Below are 23,302 nucleotides of genomic sequence, written 5' to 3'. Positions count from 1 at the left end.
TAAAGCTAGGCTGTTTGCTGTATGAATTGTTGTTAATTGGGTCTTTTTTTGTAATAAATTTAGTCACTATAATCCATGACTTTTATTACTAAAGCGTGGAGATTACCATTTTCCGCTATCAGCATAATATCATCCGCAAAGTGCAGATTACTGATGTTTCTTCCTCCATGCTATCTTCTTCCATTGTAGCCTCCCACAGTATACATTCAGCATAAAGGTTGAAGAAATAAGAAAGAGTATGTAGCATTTTCTCTGGAGGGAGGCTGTTTCACCATGTTTTGTCTTGTCTACAACTTTCTACCTTATGTATAGGTTTCACATGAGGACAGTAAGAAATTCTGAGATTCCCATTTTCAAAAGTCTTTCTATAATCAATGAAACACATCTTGACTTCTTTTTTTAAAAAAACTTTCTCAGTTATCTAGGATGCTGTTCTGTCCCCGTCTCACACGCACACACACCAACAGACGTCCAGGAGTTAAAAACCAAACCAGCCGACAAAATCCTTTTCCTTATGATAATGGAACTTGGCAGCAACCTAGTGGCTGCCTGCCAAGAGTTTATTACTCACGAAGAGATAACGTCTCTCCGCTTCTGGTACATCAAAGTAAAATGTTCAATAATTACAGAGTAACTTAAGTCCAAATATAATCCAGCAAAGTCTATAGCAAAAGTTCGGCAATGCAGAATGGTGTGGAAGCTTTCAGCTTTGTTCGTCGCAAGGTTTGACTGGCCACCACGCTCCCTTTTATAGCCTGTGGGGTGTGGTCCAGTGACTCAGCCTAATCTCAGGCACGCCTTTTCTTCTGTTGCGCGCGCTTATCTCTGCGACGCTGGTGTGGATCAAGCCAAGACTCATTACTCTCATCACTGTCCACCTGTGGCTGCGTGGACGTGCTTGGCCCCAGCCCTATCTCTTGCCCTTCGGCGGACACCAAAGGCATTGCCAAAGAGGAGGGTCCTGGAGAGGGAGGCCTTGCCAACTCCTCTCCTTCACTCTCGGAGTCCTCTCCTGCCGATGACACAGGCTCAGGTAATGGAGCCACAACAGATGCATCAGCAATAATGTTCTTTGTTTCCTGTCCTTCTCTAAAACCAAGTTGAATATTTAGCAACTATCTTTCCATGTAGGGTTCAAAGTGTGTTGGATGATTCTAAATATTATTTGGCTAACATATGAAATTAAGATTACTGTGAATGAACTTTCTTTGGCATTGGTATATATATTTCATTCTGTAGGGCAGGGATGTCAAACTCAAGGCCCACGGACTGGATCCAGCCCACGGGATGCTTAGATCTGGCCCACGGGACTGCCCTGGAAACAGCAAAGGACCAGCCCGCAGTGCCTCTGCCAGAGGAAACGGAACTCCATTTTTGCTGGCAGAAGGTTGCAGGAACTCCGTTTTCATTGGTAGAGGGTTGCAGGAAGCTGTTGCAGCCAAAAACAAAGCTCAGGAACCCATTTTCACTGGCAGAGCTCTCGGGCCATCACCACAACTGATGTTGAGCTGGCCACGCCTATCCTGGCCCCCAAGGCCAAACACAACCCTGATGTGACCCTCAATGAAATCAAGTTTGATACCCCTGCTGTAGGGCATTGTATCATTCTTTAGATTTGCTGCCTCTTACTGATTCCTCTTCTGTTGTTTGCCATATTATTGTAGATATTCCATTCATTCCTACAGATTTGGTAATCCCAGAGTGCTGATTTAATTTCATTTTCTATTACAAGAGCTTCTTGTAACTATGGAACATCTTTCTTGGAACTTTTTGAATCTGTTGTTATCTATCCACTGGTATATTTTACCTACCAATCTGAAGTTGGAACCTCCTTCTGAGTTCAGACATCTTTTGAAAGAATGTACTTGTTTTTCCACATTAGTTTCTATCTTTGATGCCTTTACAGAAATTGTAATATTACTTCTTGCCTTTTTTAGCAGCTCTCTGATGTCTGTGTTAAATTCCTTTGCCTTTCTTGGCTTTTAGCTTCTCTTATCTTGCCAATGTCCACTATTTATTCTGACATCCAGTTTGATTCCTTCTGTTTGATTTTTTTTCTGGGTCTTTGACAGTCTCTTTTCAGATTTATCCTTAACAGCGTCTTTAATTTCATTGTACAGTTCCTCTGGTTCTCATAGTGATTCCTTATGTTCTCCTTGAAAATGGGCAGGGGAAATATGTCCAAGATCATATTGTGAAAACTGGTTGACTTTGTTCTTCTATTTTAGCTTGGCATGAGACTTGCACATGAGCATTTCGTGATCTCTTCCACACTCAAACCCTGGCCACAACAGAGCTCTTCATTTTCTTATATTCACAGCACATTCAGTTTTGTTTCTATGTACTTCATCTGATGATGCCATTTTATATAAGTATCATATTGGTAAGGAGAGAGCAAAAAAAATATGTGTGGTAATATTCCACTCCACTTTTGTAGAAGCTTCTTCAGCCAATTCCAAGAATACATCAAATATGCGTTCTAGAAAATACTTACTTTGAAATAAATACCTTAATACTTTGGAAATAGTTCTTAAATTTTATTATTATCTCTTTTTGTCTGCATTTAGATGGAAATGATGTTACAGAGCATATACTCTACAATGAGAAGTACCCATTTTTGTCCAAATATTAGGGATTTACTCAAATTTCTCTTATAGGAAATAGCATGTAGTTTTATGTTATATAGGTAGTCCTTGATTTAAGATTAGAATTTCTACCATAAGTTGTTGTGGTCATACATCAAGTTGGACCTCATTATACAACCATTTTATGATGGTCATTAAGTGAATCTGCAGTCATAAATGCAAACCCATTCTTCAAAAAGGGTGTTTTCGTGGAAACTGGCAAAAAAAGGTCACAAATGGTGATCAAGTGAGTGCAAGACACTGCAACAGACTGTAAATGTGAGCTGGTGCAAGCACCTAAATTACAACCACATAACCATGGGATGGTGTGACATTAATAAATGCAAGGTCCAGGACTTCCGGTGGCACCGCAGGCGCCGAAGACGCTCCTATTGTGAGCGCCAGCCCCGTGATCTTGTAAAGCCTCTAGAACAGCGCAAATCAGCTGTCTAGCAGCTTGGAAACTTTCTCCCCGGGAAAAGGGGAGGAAGAGGGCAGACGGGCATAGGTAGAGCTCCCCAAGAAGCCCCAGGAACAATTCTGGGGCTCGAAGGGTGAGAGCTCCCTGGAAGCCCGACAGAGCTCCGGATCCGGGATGTTTCTGCTTTAAGCAGAAGAAGACGCAACGACCACCCCTGCAAACAACGCTTGGAATAAACATCATTAGGAAGCAGGCTGAGCAAACTCAGGAGAGAATAGATTTGCAAGTACTGAACTTTAACTCCAAATGTGTATTACTTCCTTCTGACTCATTAAGGGGAGAAAGTGAAACCAAGATGGCGATTGAAGTTTAATGGGGCATGAAAAAAAAATAAATAAAAAAATAAATAAAAAGGATTGATATCATTTAAAGACTGGAAATCTCTGGATTTGGTGGATTTGTTGTTCTGGTTGCTGCATAAATCTAAATTGGAAATTAAAAATGGCTTCAAAACAAATAAAGACTATTGTTCCTAAAAGTGCTGGGAGCTCACCAGCTCAGACATCCAAATTGCAATCTCTCTCAGTTCCAACGGAACCACCAATATTAACATTTGAAATGTTGCAGGAAGCCCTTAAAACACAAGCCTCTGTTATAGAAAAAAAATTACTTCGGTGTTTGAGGATAAAATTCGAGATGTTGCTGAGGAGATAGTACAAATTAAAGAGATTATTCAAAAACGAAATCAAGAAATTAGAGAAGATATTATCATGGCAGTACAAGGTCTGGCAGGCCACATTGAAGCAATAGATGAAAAAGTGGAAGAAATTAAGCAGTCTAATGAGAACCTGGAAAATAAAATGGGGGAGGTCCAGAATAAGATGGAAAGAGCAGAGGCCGATGTGCTAATGATACAATATAGAGATATGGAATTTGCTTTGAGAATAAGAGGCCTCAAAGAAATAAAGCAAGAGAATTTGAGAGAGATTTTTTCAGAAGCATTTGCACAGATAATGGGAGACCAAAAAGCAAATCTTGAATGGCAAATTGACAAAATTTACCATGTTAATTCATGGGTTGCCAGACAGAAACATCTACCAAGAGACATTGTAGTTTATTTTACAACAAGGAGAATACGCAATGAAATCCTACAAGTCACTTTTAAGAATAAACTTCAGGTGCAGGGGCAGGAGGTTTTAATACTGAAAGAAATCCCCCCCAAAATGTTGAGAGCCAGAAGGGATTATGGCTTTCTGGTGGAAGAACTGAGAAACCGTCAGATACAGTACAGATGGGAGGTTCCAGCTGGATTAGTGGTGAATTATTCAGGAGAAAGACATCGTCTTAACTCAGTGTGAAAGGCAAGAGATTTCTATACCAATGTACTAAAGGCTGGACGCCCACAGTCCCCAGAAGCTAGAAGGAAGGCAGAAGCAGAAAAGGGGGCAAGAAAGGGGGAGAAGGAAGAATTGTTGGCACAGGCTCAGGGGGGAGTTTTGATTACTCAAGAAGACTTAATACAACTTTCGACTACTGCTCAAGCTTTGGAGATATTCGAAAAAATAGAAGAACCTAAGGATCAAAGACAGACCCGAGCGGCAGCCAAGCGTCAAGAAGAATTAAGAGTGCAGCAACTCCAGATGATTCAAGAAACTACAAAAACAGAAGCAGTGGGAGGAGCAAGGCCAAAAAGTAAAATGCCTTCCAGCAGATGCTCCAAAAGATTCAGGGGCCCAAGAATGGCAACTAGATTTTTGACCTGGAATGTTAATGGCCTAAATTCACCACAAAAGAGGAGAAAAATATTTCATTATTTGAAACAGTTTAAAAATGATGTAATCTGTTTACAAGAGATTCACATTAGAACGACAGATCAAAAATATTTAATAAATGCAAGGTTAGGTATACATTTTGTTTCATCTGCTCCCAAGAAGAAGAATGGTATAGTTATATACCTAAAAAAAGACTTAATTGCCAAATTAATTGAAGCAGATGATCAAGGAAGATTTATAGCAATTGAACTTTTAATAAAAGGAGAAAAAATACTTTTAATTGGAGTTTATGCACCAAACCAACAACAGGAAATATTTTATAAGCTTTTACATTCCAAGTTACTACAATGGGATTATAAATCATGTATTTTACTGGGTGATTGGAATGGAGTTTTGGACGCTAAAAAAGATAAGAAGGGGCTCTTGCAGAATATTTCAACGTGTGCCAGATTGACAAAATCGTTTTTTGAAATGATGGATGATATGGAGTTGAGAGAGGAACCCCGAAGAAAAAGACTTTACCTTTTTTTCTGATAGACATCAATCTTTCTCTAGGATTGATTTTATATTAATTACAAATGATCTTTTCTCTAGGGTAAAGAAGACGAAGATCTGCCCAAGAGTTTTAACGGATCATAGTCCAGTTTGGATGGAATTAAAGTATGGAATGGGATCTAAGAGGTCTTGGAGGTTAAATGAAAATCTGTTTAGATATGAGGAAAATGTAAAAGAATGTAAAAAATTTATGAAAGAATTTTTCATTATAAATATGCATAAGGGTACATCTACGGAAATGGTTTGGGATGCAAATATATACCTCTCAATATATGAGAGGTATTTTGATATATTTGAATAATAAACATAGACATAAACAGGAAAAAAAAAGGAAGGACTTAGAAGAGGAAATTAAAAAAAAAGAACAAACTTTGATATTGAACCCAGCAGACAAGAAAATAAAAGAGGCAATTAACTTATTGTGAGGGCAATTTAATATGTTAATGGCAGATCAGGTCGCAACTAATTTGCAATATGCTAAACATAATACTTTTTGCAATGCTAATAAACCAGGGAGATAGCTAGCATATTTGTTAAGGAAAAAACAAAAGTCAAGGACCATAGAGAAAATAGAATATAAAGGTAAAGCGGTTTATCAGCAAAATATGATTAAAAAAGCATTTTTAGAATTTTATACGAGGTTGTATGCTAGTGATAAAATTCAAAGTATAGATATAGATAGATACTTACAGAAAGAGAATATTCCTACAATTACAAAAGAGCAAAGGGAGGTTTAAATCAACCAATAACTTCTGAGGAGATTATGTTTGCAATTAAGCAGTTGAAAGTGGGTAAAGCTCCTGGGACGGATGGTTTGACAGCTGTTTATTATAAACACTTGCAGTTAGAAATGGTGGGACCACTCAAAGAATTATTTACTAACATACAATCTGGAGGAGATGTACCCCCATCGTGGAGGACAGCTTATATCTCTCTGATTCCAAAGGAGGAGCAAGAACACACCCAATTGTTGTAATACTTGTTAAAACTTTTTAATAAAAAAAAAATGCAAGGCCTGAACTTTTTTGGCACCATTATAACTTCAAACAGTCATTAAATGAATGATTGCAAGTCAAGAACTACCTATAGCATACCAATGTTCTTCTGGCACACTTACCTCAGGCAAAATAAAGCAGATGTCTCAGTCAATTTATTAGTTGTATCAGAAAATGACAACAAAATATGTTTTAATATTTACTTTATAAAGAGATAGAGATCTGGTGGTAAGGGAAGTTTTTGTGGATTTATTGTCTCTCTGTGCTAATTGGTATGGATTCCACATTCCAGCCTTTGGAGTCTTTCCCATTACCCAGTCATTGGATATTTTGGCTGCTACTACTGAATGCCAAGATAGCCTATAATAAATGCCCCTTCATCCAGCTCTTGATGCACATCATCAAGACCTAGTCGAACACAAAGAGGATTTCACTTCTGGAAATGAGCCATCTTTGTTTTATATGTGGCACCAAGCATTCCCAGGAAGGGTGGGGTGTGGCTAAATTCTTATGAGAGTGGTTTTCAGAGGCATTGCTCTTCAAAGAATTAGATGTGAGATTCTGTGAAGTTAGGTCAAGGATGAGATCAGATGGGTTAGCAGCTATTGTGTCAGCTTCCCTGCTGCAAAGCTTCTTCCCTTCTTGGAGGGCTTCATGCTGTGGCTTTTTGGTAGTGGAATTACAATTTGTTTTCTCTAGAGGCCGTGGTGGCTCAGGAATTCATGGCTACCATGGAACTGATGTTCTAGAGTTGTGTGATGACCCGGGGTATGGCACGAAAGCAACACAGCCAGAGAATAGGTCTAACTCCCCTTTATTGATCCAACTTTGCTCCCAAACGTCCTCACATTTACTACACGTCCTGGAGCAAAGCTCTCACATGTGCCTTCAGCAGCCTCTGGCTGCGAGTAGTCCAGTAAGCAAGGTTAGCCAAACAGTAGTCTTCAGGCGGCAGCAAGTGCACACAAGGCTCCACAGATTCAATGCTTGTTCCCAACAAATGTCCCTCCCACTAGCACCTCTTTACATCTCAGTCCCTAGGTGTGCCTTGTGAAGGGGGGCGGGGCACTCTCCTCCCTTGTAGCCAGCTCAGTCTGCATTGTTCTCGCCTTTTCTCTTCTCTGCATGCTCTAGGAGCAGGAGTGGATGGTCCTTGCTGTTCATCTGAGCTCTGTCTCTCCTTCTCCTCCCTGTCTGCAAGCCTTTCTAATCCTGAAAAGCCTTGCCCAGACTGACTCTGCCCTTTCCCAGTTTCCTCCAAGGCCAACGGAGCTGCCCTCTCACTCACTCTGTCAGCTCTTGCTTATCTTCCCCCGCAGATTCAGACTCCAATGGGAGCATGACAAGTTGGGTGATGTTATCATTACTGTATTTTTTGGACTATAAAATGCTCTGGACTATAAGATGCACCTAGCTTTTGGGAAGGAAAACAAGAAAAAAAATCTGCCTCTGCCTCCCAGCAATTTGCCTCCTTGCATCAAACAGCAAACAGCCTGGTTAGATTCAGCACAGCCTGATTTAGCACAAGCAGCTGATTGGCAATTGGATCCGCCTCCCAGAATACCACTTATCAGCTGTTCCAGGCTGTGGGGATCATCGCCACCATTGCCGCCCATCACCACCGCCACCTATCGCTGCCTCCACGTGCCCCATTTTCAGCCTCTGCACGTCCTGTTTTTAGCCCTTTCCAGATGGCAGGCATCACTGCCACTGCTGCCTATCCCAGCCGCCTGGAACAGGCTGAAAACAGGACGTGTGGAGGCCGAAAATGGGATGCAAGGAGGCCGAAAATGGGGCACATGGAGGCGGTGATAGGTAGCAGTGGCGATGGATGGCAATGGTGAACCCCGCAGCCTGGAACAGCTGATAGGCGGTATTCCGGGAGGCAGATCCAACCGCCCATCAGCTGCTTGTGCTAAATCAGGCTGTGCTGAAGCTGACTAGGCTGTTTGCTGTTTGCTGCAAGGAGGCAAATTGCTGGGAGGCCGAGGCTGGGGGCTGGGGGGTGGGTGGGGCTTCAGCAACATTCACTCTATAAGACGCACAGACATTTCCACCCTCTTTTTTTGGGGGGGGGGATGCATCTTATACACCGAAAAATACAGTACTTAATATCAAGTATTGTCATGATCAGATTAGTGGTGGGTTTCTACCAGTTTGCCCCAGTTCAGGCGAACCGGTAGTGGTGGCGCCGGGAGGCTCTGCCCACCCACCCGGATGTCATCACAGACGCTCTGCGCATGCGCAAAAGGTTCTGTATGCGCAGAAGTACTGCGCATGAGTGAAGCAAGCACACATGCACGCACACTCCTGGTTCTGAACTGGTAGCGAAGGTAAATGGAACCCACTACTGGATCAGATCACCTTCTGGTAGTTGGGAGTTTTCTGTAACTGCTCCTTGCCACACAGGGAAGAATGGTGGCTAGGACTGGTGCTCAGAGTTCTATTCACTGCAGCGCCCCCCCCATCACATGATTGTGATCAGGGTGCTTGGCAACCCATTTGTTCTTACAACAAGTTGCCAAGCACCTCATGGTCATGTGATTGCCATTTGGAACCTTCCCTATTGATTATAATGGTATGTGGGAATTATCTCAGGAGATGGGAAAGAGATGCTGCCTTGGGAATGATCAGATAATGAGAAATACACCTTCCTTGACCCTCCCTTGTGCAGCCCTACTCATTCCCTGACTCTGTTTCCCATCCATACTAGCCATATACTTGCTTGTAGACCTGGGGTTGTGGGAAGCCAGCAGGAAGTTGCTTCCCTAACAATTATAGGATTCAGAGAATGAAGGTAACCAGAATTACAGGAATTGCCATCAATGTGGTTACACTTTATAACTACATCACTTAGTGACAGAAATTCAAGTCCCAATTGCCTATAAGTTGCGGTCTTGCTGAATATAACTAGGCAATGGCCCCAGTAGGGGGTTCCACTTACCTTCACTACCGGTTCGGAACTCTGCATGCGCAGAGCGTCCGTGATGACGGCCAGGCGGGTGGGCAGAGCCTACTGGTTCGCCTGAACTGGGGTGAACAGGTAGAAACCCACCAGTGGATGGCCCCCTAATGAATGCTACATGCTGTAAATTAGGTATTGCTTTATGTTTTTATGGCTTTTACTCTCAGTTTTTGAATGCAGGGATCTTTGCAGAGTTTATAGTCTACAAGTGCTTCTGATAAATACATAAGTTGCATACTCAAACTGTCCATCATGTGATATTACAAGAGGGATAGTAATCTCATTTATTTAACAGTGTGCACTGCAGTGTGATTGCTAAAACTGTATATTGCCAATCAAAATGCCTTGTTAATTGATTTTCTTCAAGGAGAGGTGATGATCTTTGTGACAAAATTGTGCATAGCCACAGATATTCTTCTGTTTACTTTGGTATATGCAGTGCCACCAGTATGGTATCTATTTAGCTAGAAACATATTTTGACATCAAATCCCTGTTTTCTACACACATTTCTTGGCTGAGAGTCTAAACTTCAATTTTCACGCAAGAATGCTTGTTTGAAACTGCCCTGATTAAAATACCAGAATTCACTGCATCTATTTTTTTAAAAAAGGTAAATCATGACCCAAATACAACACTAGCTTTTAGTATTTTTATGGCAAAAATGAACAAAAGACATTGTAAAAATAACATGCCCAAATTGAATAGTAGGAAACAAAGAAGCACTGAGATCAGGATGTGGGTTGCAAATGAAAAAGGGAAGCTGTTGCAATTTAAAACCTTTTGCCCCAAACAAATGGTTTTTACAAAGCTTATTGGCTCTAGTCAAAATGTATGTTCTTTACTTCCTGTAATTTACTATAGTATCATTAGCATTTTAAATGTCAGGGTCACTTCACAACATGCCTTGATAACATATATAATTGTGTAATATATAGAGGTTGTATATAATTTATATATTATAGGAATCAGCCTATAGGAATTTATGAGTTTGACCAAGGTATATCATAAATAAATTATTAATTGATATTGGCAAATCTGGTAAGCTGAATTGGTCAAACTATAGGAAAAAATATATTACATTTCTGTGATGCTAAAACAGCCTCTTCAATCTGAAAATCTTCTAGTGATTATTGCACTTCAATTTCATCATCATCATGCTAGTTGTGGAATAGATCATCTAATCTGTTTTTAATCTTGTTTGCTTGCTTGCTTGTTTGTTTGCTGCTTTTATTATTTTTATAAATAACTCAAGGTGGCGAACATATCCAACGTACCTTCCTCTTCCTATTTTCCCCACAACAACCCTCTGAGGTGGTGTTGGACTGAGAGAGTGAACTAAAGGTCTTCTAATCTGGTACCTTAACCACTAGACCAAACTAAAAGACTCCAAATTAAAGAGTTTATCAGTTTAAACTAGAGAGATGTTGGTTTAAATCCTTATTCAACTGCAGGACTTTCTGTGTAATCTTGGGCTATTTATTGAGATCAAACCTAAGACTAAAATACAATGTGGTGGTTTAATTTTTGCTTAGTGTGTTTAGTAGCCCTGTTAATTTCCTCTGGTAAAATAAGCTGTGATGGCACAATGTGTGAACAAAGCCTTTCTCTTCATTTCTCCTCAATGGATTGTTGAAATAGTAAAGCGTAGGAAAGAAGCACATAGACTACGTGGTAATTTTCAGAAGGAAAAAGAATTAAATGTATTTTAAAAAGTATGTCTATAAAACTCTAATAACCAAATTAAGAGTAAAATTATAGAATAGTTATAATAAAATTACTACAGATTTAGCATTGCATTCCTTCAACCTAATGCTATTTTGTTGATATAAATCAAAGATAAGTGAGATTTCCAGTTCAAAATGTGCTGTTCAAGTCTTGGAAGTCTTACCCAGCTGTTTAAATCAGAAATGATTTATTCTGCTAAGTGTTTGGAAACTATTGAAGTAAAGAATGTATCGCTGACTGTATTCTGTATTTATTTAAAATTTGTGATCCCCAAAGACTTTATCATACATTCATTGTGGATCAATACAACGGAACATACAATCTAATAGTGTGATGCAGACAATGACAATGACATAGAAACTTTTTGAATTCTTGGTCTTGGCCTTCAAAATAAATTATGATGTTATTATGATATTGTAATTTGGGGGGGAGGAAGGAATACAAATAAGCCTTACTCAATGTTAGACAAAGCATTTTGCAGGACCTGATCTATCTCTTAGCAAGAATGATCAACATTTATTAAAGTCAGTCTATAATCTGAAATACTTAGCCTATAATTTTGGTTTTTGTAGATTCTGGTACAAAATGTAACTGGTACAAAATTTGTAGTACATATAACAGATGCAATGTTTAACATAAAATTTTCTAAAGCAGACTCTCTCTCTTATACACATACTGCCTTGAGTTTTATGCTTACTAGACTTGTATATTACCAGTAATTTAGTCTTCAACCTTGCATTCACTATAAATTCATTTGATTTTTCCACATTTCCTAAATATGGAAACTTTAAACTTCTTGACTCAATATCCAGCATTCAGACTTACATGTATTCATTCATTCATCCATCCATTCATTCATTCATTCATTCATTCATTCATTCATTCATTCATTCATTCATTCATTCCCTGTCCTTTGCATATTCTTTTTATTTTTTCCAACACAACAACATTTTAGGAAAAGAGGGTCAGAACTCTATCTATCATCTATCCATTCATCCATCCACAGAATAGCATCTTGGGAGTTAAAAAAACAGGTAAGGGATATATGATATGATGCGAAAAGCCAGCAAAAGAACTAAAACTGGGGTAAAGGGGGCTTAGATCTGCAGAAAAATGTCATTCAGAAAATATCCTAATGATAGAAACAATTAAGAAGCAGCTTAGAATATTATTGACTGTTTCATTCTAAATTTGCCTCCTTTCTGGTCCTGTGACATAAAATGTAATATATGTAGCCTGTCCTATGTTTCCCAATGTACATGTATACATATAAGCATAGATACAACACGAAAGAAAAACAGACACATACAAAAAGAAATGCAATATATTATTCTACTAGACCCATGATGGAGAACCTATGGCACGCATGCCAGAGGTGGCACGCAGAGCCCTCTCTGTGGGCATGCGCCCCGTTGCCAGCTGCTCTTCTGGTTTACGGCACAGGCATACATACCGAACAGCTGGTCTTCGCACGTGCTGGATCGCCAGAAACCCAAAGACCAGCTGGCCGGCACACACATGTGCACCAGGTAGCTGGTCTTTGGGTTTCTGGTGCTCCGGCGAGCATGCATGCATTCCAGTTTGGGCCCTCTGTGCTGAAAAGGTTCGCCATCACTGTAGTTGACAGAAGAAAGGAGAGGCCACCTCCCTCTACCACAACATTATGATAATTCATTGATGCCTTCATGTTGGTGCTGACTCTTAGCAACCACATAGATATTATCCATAAAAATACATACATATGTAGATTTTACCCTCTTCTCTTCTCTTCTCTTCTCTTCTCTTCTCTTCTCTTCTCTTCTCTTCTCTTCTCTTCTCTTCTCTCCTCTCCTCTCCTCTCCTCTCCTCTCCTCTCCTCTTCTCGTATAATGTTATGTTATATATTATACTATAATTTTATAATGTTATAAAATAATTTTACAAATATATATAATATTGTAATTTGCTATTGATTAATCTGCCTTCTATAAAAATATTTCTCTGAGAAAAAATTGCCTACTGTAATAGCATGCTTCCTATTATGCTAGCAAAGCAGGTTATTATGAAATAGATGGTAGAAATATCTAAGTATCAGGCAATATGTGGATTGATTGTTTAAAGAAAAGTGATAAAGCAGGTGCAGTAAATAATTCCAGAAATACTGCTTCCTTCCAGTTCTTCAGGTCATTTAGGGTAATTCTTTATGAAATACATAATTCCAAAGAGAGGCTTCCTGAAAACATTTGCTACACAAAATCTTACCTTCAATAGTCACAGTTATAGATTGGTGGCCTGACAAGCATTATCTATAGGCAGAGACATTCTCTGATTCATGTGGTGTGCAGAACAAGGCATTCTGTTTGCGACATGATACTGCTGGGCCTTATATAGTGTAAAACTGAAAGATATCCTTATATGAAGCTACTTGTCAGCTTCTGCTTTCTAATTACTGAAAAGAAACTTAACCTCATAGTTTAACACACATTCATATATTGACAGATTTAACTGAAGCTTATTTGAGTATTGAAAAAGAACTATCAATACTATAATAATGCATGTCAGGATCCACCTCGAATCTCCCTATCTTCCTGAAGAAAACTAAAATATCATCAGTGGACACACAAGATTTTAGAAAATATCATATAATTCTAGTGCCAGTGTATCTGATATCTGCTCTTTCCCTGAGTCAGTTTTACTGTTGAACATTTTAAAAATGCTTTCTGGGGATGTGGAAGATCTGCTATGAAGCAATATAGAATACGGGAGCCCAATCCCCGGTCCATGGCCCTGTATCGGTCTGCAGCCCATTGGGAACCAAGCCACACAAGTGGTGGATGAGCACAACACAAAGCTCCATTTGCACAAGCAGTGTGTGTGTGTGAAACCATCCCCTCCCTCTACTGTTGCCACCAGTTTCCAAACTGGACCACTGATGTAGAATGTTTCAGACAAATCTAACATATCATACCACTTGTAAAGAACAATAAAACAATCTGGTAAATTCCAGATGCTTAATCAAGCATAACAGATTATGAAAATTGTCATGTTCTCAAACAGCTACTACTCTATTGTCTTATTTAATTGCAGTAGGTTCCCTAGCGATCTGTAGCTCCTTCTCAGGAATCTGAGAAACTTTGACTGAAGAGTTTCTCAGAAGGACTATTGTGCGCGTTTAGTGTATAGCTGATTAAATTCAAGATGCTGTATTATGTTTTTCCTGTGGACTTGACATACCTCTATTATTTGGTTATTTTAGCTGCAATAAATATCCTGTGCTGTGGATTATATCAAAGACATGGTCATGTGATACATAGAGGAGATCTTTTGTCTCAAGTTGTTTCTGTTAATTTTCTCTTTTGAAATGTTATGACAAACCTCCTGGGATATTTTGGCATTTTATTTGAATAAATAAGAACTTCCTTGGATAACATTTTTCCTTTTCATGGGATACCAACATTCAAACTCCCAAAATTAAAAAAAACCTGATATTTCTTCTTAATAGTCAAATTACATGTTAACCTTTCAAATCAAGATCCGGCATTGCATATAGAAATATATTAATACTTCCATAATAGCATGAATCACATAAATTATTTAGATTATGTTTATGTGTGACATTATTTCCACAGATAATGCTAAAATAGTAACAGAGTTTCTAAAAGTATCATCTAGAAATTTGGAATTCCAAGTTATTAGCACACTGATGGACCTTAGCTCTTCTGTCTTTCTTTCCACCTGTAGCTTCTTGACAGGTGCCTCGACTTGATTAGGGTCCAGAAATTAAAACTGAATGCAGATAAGAAAGAGGTGGTGTAAAATGGGTGGTTGTCAGCCTAAGAAATTAGAAAGCGGCCTCTGTATGGCTGTGTGTATAACAAGTGGGTAAGGTTAGGGTTCTACCTGTTTCCTATGTATCACTAGAGGCATGGGTATACTCTGTGACAAGGAAAGTCTTGAGCTGCATCACTGAAGTTGTGCAGTATTCAGATATGAAGTAGTAAAGTGCTTCAGAATTGTCTTGGACCTGCCAGCAGCTCCATAAAGAAGTCTTACTTTTTCTTAGATATTCACAGTATCCATACAGATTCAGGAAAAGAATTGTCTGTATTCAGTTGGCATTTATGGTTTCTCATACCAAGAGAATTCATTAAAGGAATTCTTGGGAAATGTGTTCAAAATTGTACCTTAACCAGGTTAACCAGCAGTGTGCCAAAAAAGCCAACACAGTTCTAGGATGCATAAACAGAGGAATAGAATCAATATTACATGAAGTGTTCATACCACTTTATAATGCCTTGGTAAGGCCACACTTGGAATACTCCATCCAGTTTTGGTCACCACAATGTAAAAAAGATGTTGAGACTCTAGAAAGAGTGCAGAGAAGAGCAACAAAGATGATTAGGGGACTGGAGTCTAAAACGGTTGCTGGAACTGGGTATGTCTAGTGCTTATGAAAAGAAGGACTAGAGGTGACATGATAGAATTGTTCCAATCTCTCAGGGACTGCCACAAAGAAGAGGGAGTCAAGCTATTCTCCAAAGCACCTGAGGGTAGCAATGGATGGAAACTAATCAAGGAGAGAAGCAACTTAGAACTAAGGAGAAATTTCCTGACAGAACAATTAATCAGTGGAACAACTTGCCTGCAGAAGTTGTAAATGCTCCAACGCTGGAAGTTTTTAAGAAGAGATTGGATAACTATTTGTCTGAAATAGTGTAGGGTATCCTGTCTAAGCAGGGGGTTAGACTAGAAGACCTCCAAGGTCCCTTCCAATTCTGTTATTCTATTCTATTCTATTCTATTCTATTCTATTCTATTCTATTCTAACAATTAGTAGAAGAATCCTGCTCTGCCATCTTTACTGGCTTGGCAGACGTTCTGACAGCCATCCACCACCAACACCATGGAAGTTTTTAAGAAGAGATTGGATAACTATTTGTCTGAAATAGTGTAGGGTATCCTGTCTAAGCAGGGGGTTAGACTAGAAGACCTCCAAGGTCCCTTCCAATTCTGTTATTCTATTCTATTCTATTCTATTCTATTCTATTCTATTCTATTCTATTCTATTCTATTCTATTCTATTCTATTCTATTCTATTCTAACAATTAGTAGAAGAATCCTGCTCTGCCATCTTTACTGGCTTGGCAAACGTTCTGACAGCCATCCACCACCAACACCATGGTCAGATGACCTCATTTTGGGGACTCAGCAATCAGCCTGTTTTTACATTGTTTTGCAGCATCCCGCAGTCACATGACCACAGTTTGCAATGTTTTTGCCAAAAATCAGCATTTACTTCCAGTTTTCAGCAAAAACATCCCATAGTGAACAATTCACTTAATAATTAAGTACAGATAGCCCTGACGTTATAACCACAGTTGAGCCCAAAAATTATATTGCTAAGTGAAACATTTGTTAAGTGAGTTTGCCCAGGGGTAAAATGTTCCCAGTTCGGACCGGATCGCCTGATCTGGTAGCGATGGCGGTGGGTGATTCAGAGAACCGGTAGCAAAACTCCCTGCCCCCCCCATGCCCAGCTGAGTCGTGCAATCATCAGAGGCTTTTTTTTTTAATTTTAAAAAGCATTTTTTCCACCGAAGAGGTTGTAGAAAAAATGCTTTTAAAAGCCTCTGACGATCCCAGCTGAGTTGCCTGATTGGCAGAAGCTTTTAAAAGCATCAGCCGAAGAGGTTGTAGAAAAAATGCTTTTAAAAGAAAAAAAAGCCTCTGATGATTAACTCTGTTAAGTTAGTAAAATGGTTGCTAAGTGAATCTGGCTTCCTCATTGATTTGGCTTGTCAGAAGGTTTCAAAAGCTGATCACATGATCCCAGGACACTGGAACCATCATAAATATGAAGCAGTTGCCAGGCATCTGAATTTTGATCATGAAAAACTGTCATAAGTCACTTTTTTCAATGCCGTTGTAACTTTGAACACTTATTAAATGAACTGTTGTAAGTCAAGGACTACCTGTATTTGCTTTACACCTGCTGAAAAAAAATATTGTAAAATTGGGTCAGTTATGTGATGACCAATTTTATGGCTGTCATGACCTATGAGTGTAATTAGCCAGCTTTGTTACTATTGAAGTTGAGGACTACCTATATTTTTTTGGTTGGCCTGCTGAGCTCACAGAATTGTACTCTAAGCATGTTCTTGGCTCCTGCTGGTATTGAGATTCAAGATCCCTTTATAAATTCAGCAAGTCTTCCTATTCAGAACTATTTTAAAAGTTCAAAATGTGCAGAATGCACTTGCTCGCTTGAACTTGTTAAGATTTCAGTGGAGGATTTTTTTTTTCTCCCTAGAGTTGTCAATGCAGAAATCTAAGATGTGTGGCACTCTATTCATCCTCTTATTCATTGCTGATGTAGTGCATAGAAATTTTGCTGAAAAGCATAATTGAACTTACTGGTTTGATCTTTCTACTATAGTTCCATTCCTTTAGCATTTCAAGTGTAAAAAGTGTGAATAACTCATGATTGCTATTTTGCTCTGCAAGCTGCAGAAGATGTAAATGTAATTAGCTTTTAGGATGTAGGTAAAAATTCTGGTGTGGAAGACAGAAGATTTGAAAAGGAATATGGAATGTGGGTTACTTTTTCATATGTAGCATGTTGTCCATTTATTTAGCTTGTGGCCAGGGGCAACCTCAGCAGAGCTGAAAAATGTCCGTACTATGCAACATTCATAAAAAAGGAATGGGACTTCAACCTCATGCTGGGAGCTGCCACCTTGATGTTTTTGGCCTCCACTTGTGGATACCACTGATTGTGACTTAAAAGTGCATGTGTTGGAGCATCTATTATGAGTTTCATTCTAACTTATGTCATCTTTTGTGTATAGATTGACTTTGAAGATGTGATTGCCGAACCTGCAGGAACCCACAGTTTCGATGGGATCTGGAAGGCCAGTTTCACCACCTTCACTGTGACGAAATACTGGTTTTATCGCTTATTGTCTGCAATCTTTGGCATTCCCATGGCTCTTATCTGGGGCATTTTTTTTGCCATTTTGTCATTCTTCCACATCTGGGCCGTGGTGCCTTGTATCAGAAGCTACCTAATTGAGATCCAGTGCATTGGCCGAGTTTATTCTATCTTTATCCATACCTTCTGTGACCCATTCTATGAGGCTGTTGGCAAAATGCTGAGCTCTATCAGAGCAACAATACGAAAGGAAGCATAAATGACATTTCAAGGAGCTGAAGAATGAGGTTTTTTCCCCCTTCCTTCATAGTTTGGTGCCAGTCTCAAGGCTGCCATAAATTAATAAAGTGACTGGCACTTAAGAGCATCACTCAAAAAAAAAAAAAAAAAAAAAAAACAACCAACTTGAATGCAGCAAATAATTCCTTTTTAACTTTCTTTGCTATTTAATCCCTCCTGGGTTTATGCTATTTATTCTTTTCAGGAGGAAAGTCAATTTGCATTAAACAAACACAAACAAATTAAATAGCTGCTCGTCCATTTCACCTGCTTGCTGTTTTGCTGACCTTTGATGAATTGACTTCTGTTCTGCATACCCCTTCCATTCATTTGTTGCAAGTTAAACTCACATTGATTATAATGCAGAATTGCAAATACGCTTTCCAGCACTATCATACTGCTCTTCATTTTACTGTGAGTAAAAGAGGTATAAAAGCTACTGCAGCATAATGCACATGGCAACAAGCTGGCAGATGTCAACAGAATGTTCCTTTTATAGATGTATTGTCAGATGACTATAGCGCTTTACTGTAGTGACCATATCTACACACAGATTTAAAGAAATGACTACTGTAACACATGTGCTGAGAAAAGGAGATCAAGTGTCTAAAAAGACAAAGCTTTCAATTCAAATAACTGGTCATGTTGACAAAAAGCTAATAGTATTGCTTCTGTCTTATTTTGTAATCCCCATGAGAGAGTATTTGGATTATAAATATATAATATATGTCACTAAGAGAAAATGTAAGGGGTGACCTTAGTGTTTTTCTTTAACCAAATAATTTATGAAACCCTGATGACATTTGCATGCGAAGCTTCATGCAAAGAATGGACCCTTTTCACTGAAATCTTCTTAACTAGAAATGGCAGGATCTGAACAAACAGCTTTTTAGAAATACAACACAATTTTATCTCTGAACAAATACTTCTAAAAATTTCAATATATAAATCAAAAGTCAAGGTAGGAATATAGTTGGATTTATTTTCTGAAAATGCTTCCATCAAGAAAATCCTTATGGCGTGCACATATTGAAAGTTAATTTATCCCTAGATTTAAAATAACACTATTGTGTTTAATTTTTTTAGCTTCATTCCTAAGAACAGATGTTCTAATTAATTTAAATAAAACTTACTACAAAGGGACTAATTGTTCTCTTAAAAGTAGACAGCAAGGTATGTACAAATTGTGTTGAATCATGCCAACTATAAACTGGGTTTTAAGAGTGATTTGGCTGTTTTCTATGAGAACAGCTTTAAGAATCTTTAAAACAAATTTATTAAATCCAAGCAGGTTCCCCAGTCTGCTAATCCTGTTTACACATTGCTAACTTTTTCCCAATCATCCATACAAGTGGTTTGGGCAGCACTATGTTATGGTTCACCTTCCCCACCCAGCCACCCCATTCTAAACTGAGCTATACATAATTCAAGGAGTCTTCCAGGTGCATAAAACTGTATGAAAGATACAGAAATAAAGCAATTATAGTGTTATTTAATATTGTGTTGCAGAATCTTTACTGTCCCCACAGTGACAATGAAGTGAGAGAATAGCTTCATTGGTTTTGCATGAATATGCTGCTTTCCTTATAGCTATTAAACAAGATCAGCTTTCTTAGATATAAACTGAAGAATTTCAAAGTGTGTTCTGCTTTTGTTAGAAACTAGTTACAAAGATGGCTTACTTGGATCTTGAGTATCTAGAATAGGTTCCGGGTACAGCCCTAGCATAATTAACTAGCCCTGGCTAGTTTTTTTAATTATCTGATTGCTTCAACCTGTCTATTTTTTTTTAGTGTAAGCCTAAGCCTATTCACTAAGAGATTGGTCTCCATCAACTGAGGCAGGCAAGTGCTGATCCCAAACATGTTGCTTATCTGAACTGGAGCTCAAATGGCACTTCTCTTCTCCTACACCAACCTAAAGTTGCCCCTGTAAAATAAAAATAAAAATCCACTTATATCCACTCAATACTTCATCCTTCTATATGACAGGACCAGTCCTGAAGGGGACATCTTCATGGTAGTTGAAACTTAACATTATACCAAAATCGCTTGGATGGTCTGTAAATGTCTTGCTTTTTGCAAATACAGGTTTTACTAAGAGTAATCTTGGTGTCCTTCATTAAATTACATTTCTACTACATTAGATAATTAGTTGATTAGACTTATCTTTCATGTCCACATGCATTGATACAGGATCATAGCAGCTCATTATTTTGAATAAAGGATGAGCATTTTATTGACAATTGGCAATGTTTGCAGTAGATACAGGTGTAGAATCATTTTTTCTTTTATTACCCTCCTATACTAATAGTTTGTGTATATGAATGCATGTGTGTGTACACGTGTGCGCACACACGCACACACACAAATGCAAGTAGATAAATAGGTATCACTTCGTGATGTCATGCAGGCCACATGACCATGGAAATGTCTTCAGACAGCGCTGGCTCAATAGCCTTGAATCGGAGATGAACAACACCCCCTATAGTCAACAACAATTAGCAGAGTAAAATCCATAGGGACTCCTTCACTTATGCTAATAGTATAGTAAAATACTAAATTGAGAGGCTGAAAAAATCCAGAAGAGAACAATTATATACCACATTATTGTCAAGAAAAATGTGGGCATATGAAGCTGAACTTCAGAATGTCTTTATTTGTACAATATAAGATATACATTCAACTATATTTTGACTAATATTTTATTGCTTGAAAAGTGCAATGTGCCAATTATTGCATTTATTTATTGGCTTCATAGGGGACAAAAGTCTGCCCCATCTTTTGGATTACCTTTTCATAAATCACATTAATTTACTACAAGGAGCTATTGACAACAGTAATTTAGTGAAGGAAACAAATAGTGAGCACAGCAGACTGACCTCGATTCTCCCTAATGATTTCATTTAAGTTTGTTCTCCCAATGCTTTAGTCAGTTCTTTCTAGTGTGTGATCTACACTTAACAAAGTTTATCTCCCAACTAAACTTTGTCGTGAGTGGAATAATCTTTCTCAAACTAGTACGCTCCACATGTTTTGAACTCTACTTCCCATGAATTCCATCCCCTAGAATGCTGGTTAGGAATTATGGAAACTGAAGTCCAGGAGTTGAGGACATCAAGCTATGGAATGCTGGTATGGAATATGGAAGTAGTATTTATTCTTATATTTTGCTCAAAAATGGTTAATATAAAATGCATTCATTTTATGACAGAGAAAAAGGATGTGGTTGTATATGTAATCCAGACCATTGAAATGAGCTTGAAATCACTTGAAGTAATGAGAATGTAGTTATATACAGTTTGCTCAATAAATGTAAAATTGGAAAAATCTTGTTGGCCAAGAAATTAGTGCAGGAGCCCTGGTAGTGCAGTGGTTAAAATATGAGTATTGGAAGCAAACTCTCTGCACAGCCTAGAGTTTGATCCTGATGGGGCTGAAGGTTGACTCAGCCTTCCATCTGACTTCGAAGTCATAAAATGAGGACCCAGATTGTTGGGGCTAATATGCTGACATTTTAAACTGCCCAGAGAGTGCTGTAAAGCACTATGGTGTGGTATATAAGTCTGAGTGCTATTGCTACAAGTGCTGTAGAATATTACCCACAAATATCAGTTTTACTAGGGAGCAAATCCCTATAAAATTTCATTCAGCTTTCAGTACTGTAACTCTAAACACTAGAAGTAGACATTTTATAAAAGTGCTTTTTTTGTGTTCTGAACACCAGTTTTTGAAATATAAATAACTTTATATGTTTTCCTTTTGCATTTAAAACATACACTGGTCTGGCATAATTTTTATAATGTATATAAATAAGATATATTATTTAGATATATATCTATATAAGTTGTAATACAGCAACAACACACTTTTTATGAGAATGTAAACATATTTTAGTTTTATATAATTAAAAAAAACTTTGAAATATATTGCCTCGAACAGTATATTCAGAAAATGCATCCCAAAGCAAATAACATTATTGATCCAAGATATTCACATATGCTTATAAGATGTAACTGTCATTTTTTTTATTCTGCATGTTCAATAGCCATGGTTACAATCTGCACAATAAAAGCTGTTTTAATACAAACACTTGTCTGAATCATTCTTCTTTTTAAGTTCTAGCTACTAGTACAAGATTTTGGATAGTTTCGAGAAACTATAGTCTCTTCATTGCATCTTCCATATGGTAGTTTGTCAAAGTCTGAATAATGATGCAGATTGATTTGGTTTACTCTTTGATGTAGAATGGCCAGGTTCACATATTACACTAAGCCATGGTCTGTTTAACTATGGTTTACTCCATAAGCCATACTTATGGCTTATGTGGTATGTTGGGTCCGATTGACCCAACATACCACAATTGCCAGTGGTGGGATCCTCCTGGTCTAACAACCGGTTTGGTGATTGTGCGCTTCACGTGCACAGTTTGAAGAAATCTTCACTTCTGAGTTTCTTCGGAGGAGGCGCGAAGTTGAGGCGCGGCAATCTGCTCTGCGTGGATCAGTTGAGAAGATAAAGATAAGAAAATAACACAGGCGGGCGGGTGGGCACATCTGATCATCGGGATGAACCGGTTTGCTCCCAGCTGATCATTGGAGCTACCGGTTCGCCTGAACCAGTCCGAACTAGTAGAATCCCACCTCTGACAATTGCTGATTTCATACAAAACTAAGCTAAAACCAACCAGTCCACATCATGACTTAAGACAGTGGCTCAATTTCCCAATTTTGGAGAGCTGGTCAGTACATTTGAAATTTAGAGAATGTGGAATGTTCCATCTTGGAGAATGATTGCGATATTAAAAAAAACTCTGCTTGACTTCTGTAATACTCTTGTTCCACAGAGCACTTGAAGGAAATGAACTATCTGGACCCATTCAGTTGGGCTTTAGACTGAAGTACAATACATAGACAGTATTGGCTGCACTTGTTAAGCTGTGACAATAAAAGTAGTGCATACATTTTTGTATTCCTTGATCTTTCAGCAGCTTTCAATACCACCAACCATGATATCTTTCTGGAATGGTTGATTTGTGGTACAGGTCATTATCTTA

The 23,302-nt window shown here is 38.4% G+C and overlaps 1 protein-coding gene across 3 annotated transcripts in view; it reads left to right on the top strand.

Annotated features, from left to right (window-relative positions):
• The window catches only part of CAV1 (caveolin 1), a 53,666-nt gene extending 31,351 nt beyond the window's left edge, over nt 1-22,315 (top strand). For all 3 annotated transcript variants that reach the window (XM_070946753.1, XM_070946752.1, XM_070946751.1), the window contains exon 3: nt 17,886-22,315. In XM_070946753.1, coding sequence (XP_070802854.1) covers nt 17,886-18,227 — 342 coding nt within the window. In that variant the 3' untranslated portion in view covers nt 18,228-22,315. The remainder of the gene's footprint in view (nt 1-17,885) is intronic.
• The last annotated feature ends 987 nt before the right edge of the window (nt 22,316-23,302 follow it).

The sequence above is a fragment of the Pituophis catenifer genome, unplaced genomic scaffold, assembly GCF_029215685.1.
Source record: "Pituophis catenifer annectens isolate HBS135680 unplaced genomic scaffold, rPitCat1.0.hap2 SCAF_7, whole genome shotgun sequence".
NCBI classification, from domain to species: domain Eukaryota; kingdom Metazoa; phylum Chordata; class Lepidosauria; order Squamata; family Colubridae; genus Pituophis; species Pituophis catenifer.
Note: the sequence above shows the minus strand (reverse complement) of the source record. Positions and strands in the feature narration are given on the sequence as shown.